This window comes from Telopea speciosissima, chromosome 10, assembly GCF_018873765.1.
Source record: "Telopea speciosissima isolate NSW1024214 ecotype Mountain lineage chromosome 10, Tspe_v1, whole genome shotgun sequence".
NCBI lineage: Eukaryota > Viridiplantae > Streptophyta > Magnoliopsida > Proteales > Proteaceae > Telopea > Telopea speciosissima.
This window is the reverse complement of record NC_057925.1, coordinates 47,775,941-47,786,320: the sequence shown is the minus strand read 5'-3', so window position 1 is coordinate 47,786,320 and position 10,380 is coordinate 47,775,941. Positions and strand designations below refer to the sequence as shown.

Here is a 10,380-nt window from a genome sequence, read left to right as displayed (position 1 = left end):
CCCAAAACTCAACTCTTCAAGACCCTTACGTGGAGATAAACACCTACACCTAAGAGCCCTCCTTGGAGTAAAGGAGGTATGTTAAAGTCCCACTAGTTACTGATTTAATATTGAATGAATGAGTGAACTCCCTTTGTTCTTAATTTTTCCTTTATATGTATGTGTTGTGTGATATTCCTTAAAAAGGGGGATTCTCTATAAAGAAATCTCCTTCCTGCTTTAATTTCATGAAGTGGGTTCGTTTATCAGAAGATACAGTGTTCTGACTTCTTAGAGTTAATTGGGTTTGGATGTTTGAAGTTTCTGATGGGTTTGAGGGTTCCACGGTTTTCTGTGAAAGGTGAATTTTCTTTTTGCATCTCTAATGGAAACCCATTTGATGATTTTTTCGTCTCCCATTCTTACTCCTACCGTTCCTTTTCTGAGGGGTTGGTAGGAAATTCAGGAGTTCTAGTTGAAGCTCATTGCTGTCCCCTCTTTTTTTTTTATGAGAATTATCTGCACTTCTTATTTTTCCAAATTCTCTTTTTCTTTTTTTCTTTTTTTTTTTTTTTTAAATGGGGGGTGGGAATTGGTGATTTTGTTACTGAATTTTGAAATTAAATGTTCCATTCAAGGGTTTGGAAGTTATGACAATTAATATGTTGAACTTTTTTCCTCTTTGTTCCTCTTCTTAAGAAATGGGTGCCCGGTGCTTTTACACTTGGTAATGCTCTGCTCATTTTTCTTTCTAGATGACGTTAGTCTGTTCATGGATTTATCAACTCCAGTTGAAATTTTGGGTTCTTTCTTTTTTCTTTTCTATTTTTTTATCCCACCCTCTTTTCCTTCATCTTTGAGTGGATTTTCCTTCAAAACTTAGTTTTGCTCATTCGGAGTAAATTATGTTAGAGAGCGTAGTTTGGTAATCAAGCCTCATCTTCCCTTCCTTTTTTTTTTTTTTTTCCTTCTAACAGATGAAGTGTTCTGCTTATTCTAAAGCTTGGCTACTTGTACACTCTGAATTGGGAAAGTCAGTCCAATTTCGTTGCAGTAAATGTCTTCTGATTTTTCTTTACTGGGTCAAAATCTTATTTAAGCATTGAAACTTATTACATCTTGATGTTATTTGAATAAATTTGAATCAGAATTGTGGGTTCTGCAGTCTGTGTTAGTTATGTGATTTGTGAATATTGGTCTTTTGTTTGGATTATTGTTTTCACACCCATCCCTGCCTCCCATGTTGCATATTCATGGCGTATTCAACTTAACACTCGTGGGTCACCGTCATTATTCATCCCGCTGATTGTTCTTGAGCTTCATAGTTTTATATATTTTATTTATGTTACTGAGATCTCATGATACATCAAGCTATCTAGTTACATATGTGCCTTTGGTGGGTCTTATATGGTAGCCTATCCTGTGTTGGAGTCTACCTGTAATTCCTAGGCTAACATCTTAGTATTATGCTAAGCCTACCACTAGTCGGATCCCATTTAACTAAAGTGGTTGTGTAAACATTTTGCAGTTTTTGCCATTTACAAACATGATGTTCTAAGCTTTATGGATATATGACCAGAATAAGAGCTGATTTATGCAACAATCAATCTTAAATAAACTATCCCTTAATATTCTTTTGTAGAAGACCCCATTCCCAATCCCTGCTATGAGTGAAAAGGTTTTTGGTTGTTTACATAGTCGTCGATGTTGATGTCTCATCTACCCAACGAGAATCTGCTTAATATGGTCAGTTAATTTGATTGGTTTTATTTCTCCTCTTTGAAGAAGCCTATGTATTAGAGCTCTGTTACTTCCACAAGAACAAAAGGAAAAGAAGTAGGCTTTATCCCATGGGTTCGATCTGAACCTTCTCATCTACTCTATCTTAGAGGATGCATCACGCCTGCGTTATCGCATTAATTCTTGCCGGCCCTTCCTGATTCCAATTCCTTATTGAGATCGAAATCTTGTTTAGAACTTACTGAAAGACTCAATGACGATTGACGAGTGCTAAGATCATAGAATGGCCATGTCATGAAACAATTCTTGTAGTGGTTATTCTCTCTCCCTTTGCCTTTAAGCTCCAATATAATCCTGCCTGCCGGAGAGTATCTTGTATAAAATACCACATGATCCCTCTGTGTCTCCTGTCAGTTGATTTTTTTTTTTTTTTTTTTTTTTTAAGGGGGGTGGGGGTTTGTTGGGCCGTTGGAGGAGTAATGGTCTCTTGGCCATTTCATAAAGCATTCAATTGCCTGTCTTAAAAATTCACTCTCCTGAGTCTCTTCTTCCCTAGGCTTCTTCAGCCTGAACTTTTTACTCCGTTTAGAGTGAAATAAACTTCAAGGATGCGTATTATATCATGCACCATACAATTCTGAAACCCTTTTTGTTTGCTCTAGGCAGACTATCCCTCTTTTTCTTTTATTTTTATCTTTTCTTCTGACAAAACACATTAAAGAATCAAACTAAGATCATCTTGATTACAGATGATCCTTGTTACTTTTAACACTATATTTTAGCCTTACTTATGTCTGTAATATTGCTAGTCTGTCCTAATGTTTGTATTCTCTCTGTACTCTTTTCTGAAAACAGAATTTCACCGTTCATTTCTTATCTTCATTGCAGACGATACTCTCTTTAACTTGTTCATTTATGGACGTACAATTGATGAGAAATTGGAGAAGAACGAAGGAGTTGTATAATTCAGTATTAGTGTCTTATGGTTGGAAATGATTCATCTGGTTATTTGTCAAGGAGACTCTATGACTATCTATCCTGCATCCATTAATTCAGAAAGACATTAATACGCCACTGCCTTCTAATTTCTACCTATGATGAGTTCTCACTTAAGGTCAGACAATGACTCTGCCAGAAACAACTATCAATATTACAATAGCTTTTCAGTGGCTGGGCTAAGTCAATGGGGAGATTATTCTTCTAGGCAAGCTTCTCTTCAACATGGAAGTTCTGGCAAGTCAGAGATGTTGCACTATCAGCCGATGCAAGAGGTTGAGACCTGTTGCTTGCCTCAGAATTTTCCTAGTTCAGACCACTGCCTATACTCTGATAGTGGCTCCCTAGGGAATCAGATTCCTGTTAAGACTTCTCATGAACAGTATTGCACCCTGGAACCATCCTCAGCAACTGGGAGTTACAATGTTTACAACTCCCCATCCACTCTCAGTTTCTCACCTAATGGAAGTCCTTTATCACAGCAAGAAACTCATTCGTACCCATCAGGCCCACATCATTCCCCTGACAACAACTATGGATCTCCAATAAGTGGGTCCTGCATAACAGAAGATGTCAATGACCTGAGACACAAGCTGAGAGAGCTGGAAACTGTGATGCTGGGGCCTAATTCAGATATCGTGGACAGCTTTGATAGTAACTTCGATGGTGGAGCCCAAGAACCATCTTCAGAGAAATGGAAACAAATGGTAGAGATGATTCCCCGAGGAGACTTGAAAGAGGTGCTCATTGCCTGCGCCAAAGCTGTATCTGATAATGATTTATTGATTGCAGAATGGTTGATTGCCGAGTTAAAGAAGATGGTGTCAGTTTCCGGGGAGCCAATCCAGCGGTTGGGAGCCTACATGTTGGAAGGGATCATTGCACGGTTGGCCCATTCAGGGAGTTCCATTTACAAGGCCTTGAGATGCAGAGAGCCTGCTAGTGCTGAGCTTCTCTCATACATGCACATCCTGTATGAGGTTTGCCCATACTTCAAGTTTGGATATATGTCTGCTAATGGTGCTATTGCAGAGGCTTTGAAGGATGAAAACAGAATCCATATTATTGACTTTCAGATTGGACAAGGCAGCCAATGGATCACCCTTATACAGGCTCTGGCAGCTCGCCCCAGTGGGCCCCCATACATCCGCATCACCGGTATTGACGATTCCACATCAGCCTATGCCCGAGGAGGAGGACTTAAGATTGTGGGACAAAGACTCTCAAGGCTTGCCAAGTCATGCAATGTTCCCTTTGAATTCCATGCAGCAGCTATGTCTGGATGTGAGGTTGAGCCTGAAACCATTTGTATTCGTCCTGGGGAAGCTATAGCCGTAAATTTTGCATTCATGTTGCACCACATGCCAGATGAGAGTGTTGGCACTGAGAACCACCGAGACCGGCTGCTGAGATTGGTTAAGAGCTTGTCACCCAAGGTGGTGACGCTTGTGGAGCAAGAATCGAACACCAATACTGCTCCTTTCCTGCCACGTTTCCTTGAGACTCTAAACTATTATACAGCTATTTTTGAGTCAATCGATGCCACCCTCCCTAGGGATCACACGGAACGTATCAACATAGAGCAGCACTGCCTGGCACGTGATGTGGTGAACATCATAGCATGTGAAGGTGCTGAAAGAGTGGAACGTCATGAGGTTCTGGGGAAGTGGAGGTCGAGGTTCACAATGGCTGGGTTCACTCCATACCCATTGAGCTCATTGGTGAATGCCACCATCAAGTCTTTGCTGGAAAAATATTGTGAGAACTATAGACTTGAGGAGAGAGACGGTGCTCTCTATCTTGGCTGGATGAACAGAACTTTGGTTGCATCCTGTGCATGGAAGTGAATATTGGAACAGGACCTACTCCTGCTTTACAATATACTTCTCAGGCCAGGTAAAACCTGTAATTTTTGTTACCTTGTACTAGTTTACAAACATGGGAAGTGTTAGATTATATAGTATATAGTAATCCATATTAGCTGTTCCTGGAATGCCATCTCCTGAAGTAGCTACTTAATCTGAAATTTTGGTATAGAGCATCAGTTTTGGTATAGTACTTGCATTAAGGGATATAGCATAGACTGTCTACTTGATGTTTTGTTGGATAATTACACATCCCATACCCTCACCCTCACCCTCACCCTCACCCCAAAGCACACATACATTAGCACAAAAGTTCTTCAGGTACTGGGCATGGCCTTAAATTTCTATCGAGAATTCAGTATGATTTCACCCGAATGGAGAACGGGTAAGGATTGATTCCAAACATCTACATGCATCAGTAACTCACCACCCTCTCTTTTAACTAGGCTTGAAATTTCTTTATTATTTACTAGTCTGGCATTGAGACATACCGTGGCAATGATGCATGGTATATGAAATGGAACATGTATGAATCTTGTGCTGTTGTTTTTTTTTTTATCAAAAGCTATTCATTGACAGGCGAGTAACAGGGGAAGCCTTAAAGAACTCAGTGAAGACAGGAGAGTCAACCCATGACCTCCTGCAACTCCTACACTCTACTGGCAGGGGTACCAACCAACTGTGATAGCAGTTGCGTTCGTGCTGGTGGATAAGGTGTGGACTTTTTATGGTAACTAAATTTAGTCCGTCACCTAAGTGCCAACTGTCACATCTCTGAAATAGGAGTATGCTCAAGTGGAGTTCACAACACACTGATGCATGCCAAAAGGCTTGCTAAGCTGGTAATCTAGGGAGATTCATGCCCTTGAGCATTTACTAAGCATGGACCGCTATCTCACTATCCATCTAAAGAAAATATAAGAGGGGCACCATAACACAGTCTGAGCCTCTCTCTCGCTCTCCCCATGAGTACACAGGTTCTTTGCATGCAGTGAAATATTCTCTCGGACAATTGATTGATCAGTAGTGACTGGGTTATCTGCAGGGGATCTGGCTAGGTCACCCAACCATATCACATGAGTCATAAGAGGAAAGAGTGTTTAGGGGTATTTATGATAATATATGTGGTGGGTATGCATTATTACAGGAATTGCCTTTAGATACCTTTCTTGCTCATTAAGTTGGGCAGGTGAAGTAGCTATGTCTCCCGTCCCTCATGGGGGATGCAATCTCTTTCTTTTCTAGGATATCATCATGACATTCTCTAAAACCTTGCTGTCCCAGATGAACCCTGCTATTTTGTAGTCCTCTCTAATAGTTGAAATGTGCTCTTCTTTAATTCTTAGTTCACACCAGTTGGGTTGTGATCTGGTGGTTTTCTATTTTCTGATTTCCAGAATGTGTTCTAGATTCAGAATCTATTTCGGAGTATGTCAATATGGGTTCTAAGCTTCACTATAACTTTAAAAAAAATAAAGGATGGTGAACAAGGAAGCACCATTCATGTTTGATCCAATTAGTTTTTCAAGTTCAGAATTGTTCAATTAAGTTGAAATTTTAATATTTTTCCTAGTGTACTCTTAAGCCTAAGGATGACTTTCTGTGGAACACTCTCAAAAATTCAAATTGGAGGGCTGGATTAAACGTGATTCATGATTCCCAAATATCCTATATGATGGTTTTGTATTGCAAACCTGAATTGCTATCAACAAATCTGGTTTTTAATTTTCCTTCCTTAATGTAAGTTTGACATATGAATGGCAACAAGGGACCACAAGCCTATGCTTTTCAGGTACCACCTAAATTCCGGCAAGGCAAATGTTGAAAGTTCAGTGCCTGCCTCAGTAACATTGTCACACCATAACCTAATTAGCACTCAAATTTTGTCAACAAGCAAGACACATTGCCTACCTAACAAGAAAAGGGAGGAAAAAGCAAGATAGGTTTTTTAATTTTTATTTGTTAAATATACCCAGATCCAAATTTGATTCGATATCAAATAGAAATTTCATTTGGGTTTTTTTTTTTTTTTTGTTTGGGAGAGGGTTCTCTGAGCAAGTAGTGTATTCTCCACCGTCCCATATAAATATTGTTTATTCATTTAATAAAGGAGAGAAAAAAAAACAATAAAAAATATAAAATGAGGCAAGGCAATGTACGTCTTAGGCTCAGAGAGCCTTTTCCCAAATATAAAATAGAGGGAAATAATTTTCTGTCCGGGAGTGTAGCCTACGCCAACACTCCCATGTGTCTATCTCTCTCTTCCTCAAAACAAAGCGGCATAGGTGTCTTTCCATATGGAGAGGAGATAGACAAACTCATGGAAGTGCTAGCGTAAGCCATACCGCCACACTCCCGCACAGAATTCTTTTTCTTTAAAATAGATAATAAGCAAACATTTTCTGTAATTACCAGTTTTTCAGAACAAGCTTTTTTGCCCAATTATGAGCAATAGAAACTTCATCCCTTCTTTTTTCTTTTGGTAGTAATTGAAAAGAAAGCACTAAAATAAAAAGGAAGATACAATACCCAATATGTCAGATTTGGTCCTAGTAGATCTAGCTTGTAAAACTAACCTATGAGCTTGATCAATATAAGTTGTATCATTTTTAGCAAGACATACGTACATAAACGATTTAATTACAGTTCTTGTATCCAGCAAAATAATAAATATTATCCATGATCATTGAGTAGAGGTTTGAGTCATCCATTTTGCCAGCTCCTCATAATTAGTCCAAATGTCTACTACTGTCGATTCCTAAGGACTTTGCTTTTTGCAGCCCCATGAGCAATCCCCAAGCTTTTGTCTCTTGTGGATTCCTTGTATAACTAAAATCCATACAAGCAGCAATAATTTTTGGATTAAATACGCGTACCTGTAATGCACCCAATATTCCTCATAACCCACTAATTTTCTAAGCTTTTGATAAGTCCACGTACCACCCCTCAATATTCTTTGTACCACCCCTGCTTTACCCTCCTAATGCCATTTAAGTCCACACCAGGTATTAAATGCTAAAAAATTACCAAACTACCTTTTCTTCTATCTTTTCTAAATTTCAAAAAGACCTAATTGCCCTGATCTATTTGTTAAATTTTGAAAAGACCAAAATGCCCTCATCTTCCCCAAATCATCATCTTCTTTTATATACCCACCGCCGCCGCCCACCAATGCCGAAAGGAGAGCTCGAGAGCTCGGACGATTTTAATTTTGGTGGGTGGCGGTGGTGGTGGGTACGTAAAAGAAGATGATGATTTGGGGAAGATGAGGGCATTTTGGTCTTTTCAAAATTTAACAAATAGGTCAGGGCAATTAGGTCTTTTCAAAATTAAGAAAAGATAGAAGAAAGGGTAGTTTGGTAATTTTTTAGCATTTAATACCTGGTGTGGACTTAAATGGCATTAGGAGGGTAAAGCAGGGGTGGTACAAAGAATATTGAGGGGTGGTACATGGACTTATCAGAAGCTTAGAAAGTTACGAGGAATATTGGGTGCATTACATGGGGGTACGCGTATTTAACCCATAATTTTTTGGATAAATTACATGTCACCCCTTAGTTTTCAAATGAAACTCAGATCATCCCTTGGTTTTTGAAAAAACTCAAATCACCCCCTAGATTAGACCCAATATGACAAATTAGTCCCTACCGTTAGTTTTATACTGTTAAGTGATGATGTCAGCCAGTTAAATAAATTTAAATCCCTAAACTCTCTTTGACCAATGTTGAAGATGAAGAAAGGGTAGTATTATAAATTTAATTCTAATGTTTTAGTACAAGGATAAAATAATCCTTTCATATCAATAACTAACAGCAGACTAACACCGTTATTGTAGAGGGGATGATTTGAGTTTTTTCAAAAACCAAGAGGTGATTCGAGTTTCGTTTGAAAACCAGAAGGTGACGTGTAATTTACCCTAATATTTTTGTTGCCAAATATAACTAAAGCCCAACCAGCTCTATATCTTTCAAGAAGCTGCCATCACAAATAACCAGGGGGTGATCAAGGTGTATGAATTCAAGGAAGTCCGCCATAGACAAGACTAACTCAGATTGTGAAGGGCTCGTAGCTATATGGACATGAAGATGAAAAGAAAGGAGGTTTTGATCTATTATCCATTTATCAATATTGTTCATAACCTTATATGGGTTCGATTGGCTATTGGTAAAAGAGGCAATGATTTCCAGTATTCCACAAAAAAATAACATGTAATTGCAAAAAATAGCCTTGAAGAATGAGTTATCTCAAATGGGGTGTGGGTTGGATACTAGCAAACTATGTAAAAAGTCACAAATATTTCTACATTAGAGAAATTCAGTCCTTAATCCTAACAAACCTTCTGCCCAAATCCTCTTAGAGAAAAGGCATGATAAAGAAAAGTTGTCAATCGGTTTCCAGCTACATCCTTTTGTTTTTTTGTTTAAGAATATTTACATCATAAAATATCTTCAGATACAAAACATTCAACAATAAGTTAAAAACCAACCATGGCCATCCTTCCTCTGTCCCTTGAGTAAGCCAGGATAACTTGATGACAATCCATCCAATTTGTTGGATTTGTTCATTTGGGTATTTGAAAAAATTTTGTACTCTATGAAAACATAAATAAAAATAAAATATTAAAAAAAAAATTCTCTTTACAGAGACTCATTTATAAAGTTCTTTTCAAACGGTCCCGTTGACAAATGATACGGCAATTTCAACCATTGGATAAAGAAAATTGATCTAGATTAGTCAAATACCAAATTTCAGAGCTTAATTCAATTAATAACCATTCATATATTGGCACATATCTGTGCACGGTTATGGTACTTCGACCACTACTATTCATTCTCTCATAATCTTAGATTTTCAAAACTTTATTTACTACTTGGCAAAAGTTGAAACTTGATACAAAATCTTTGACCACACCTAAAAGAATAATACACATTAAACAGACGGGAAGGAGTTCGTTGGTTGGCAGACCTTGTTGATTTAGGGGCATAGGAGAGTAAAAAAAACGAGGGTATTAAAGACCCTTTGTCAAATAAAATGGATATATTTGGTTTCCATGGTCGAGAGCATAGTTAGCAAAAACGGGAACATTAATAAAACGAAATTTTACAATACGAATTTTAAACGATAAAAAATTACAAACGGACGGTCAAAAAAATAGAGAATGGTAAAAAACGAAAAACAGACGATACAGATTTTAAACATTTATATTTCAAAAAAAAGGAACCAAAAAAACGCCACTATTCTCATATAAATTGAGGAATTTTTATTTGAAATACATGCTTCTATTTCCAGTATCCATGCATTGACTTTGAGTTGAAGGTGATATCATGAAAAATGTAACCCTTTGAGTCATCTTTACATCAGTGAAAGAATTAAGCCGATCAGAGTTCGGAAGAGAGAGACATGGTCAGTTAAGTCCAAAGACTTAAAAAACGCCAAAAAAATAGAAACGTGTTTTAAACGCGTTTAAAACGGGAATACTTGCCGTTTGCCCTTTGTTACCGTATGTTTGGGAAGCATACAGCAAAACGTGTTTAAAACGGTAAAAAAGGGAAATGTGTTTAAAACGACATTTTAAACACGTTTTTGCTAACAGTGGTCTAGAGCACCAGATCATGGTGTCAGTTATCTGTTGACGGACCAGAAAACTTTTCTCCTAAACAGAATTGCATCGTGTTTTTGCACATCGCACACCACACATCAACAACCTAAGCTAAGTGTCGGTTGAGCTGCAATTTGTCAATCTGCAAACAAGAGTCGTCGAAAAATAGATCAGATATCCGACTGAAAGAGCTTTCTCCAA

At 38.1% G+C, this 10,380-nt stretch overlaps 1 protein-coding gene across 1 annotated transcript; it reads left to right on the top strand.

Annotated features, from left to right (window-relative positions):
• Positions 1 to 2,535: 2,535 nt before the first annotated feature.
• LOC122642486 (scarecrow-like protein 21) lies at positions 2,536 to 4,842 on the top strand. Its single transcript, XM_043835983.1, has 2 exons — positions 2,536 to 3,018; positions 3,073 to 4,842. Exons 1-2 carry the CDS (start codon positions 2,814 to 2,816, stop codon positions 4,560 to 4,562), a joined length of 1,695 nt encoding a protein of 564 aa, XP_043691918.1. The 5' UTR covers positions 2,536 to 2,813; the 3' UTR covers positions 4,563 to 4,842.
• The last annotated feature ends 5,538 nt before the right edge of the window (positions 4,843 to 10,380 follow it).

Coding starts and splice junctions, on each gene's coding strand:
- LOC122642486 (XM_043835983.1), top strand. CDS start 2,814: ATGATGAGTTCTCACTTAAGGTCAGACAATGACTCTGCCAGAAACAAC. Junction 3,019..3,072: donor CTGTTGCTTGCCTCAGAATT/TTCCTAGTTCAG, acceptor TAGGGAATCAGA/TTCCTGTTAAGACTTCTCAT.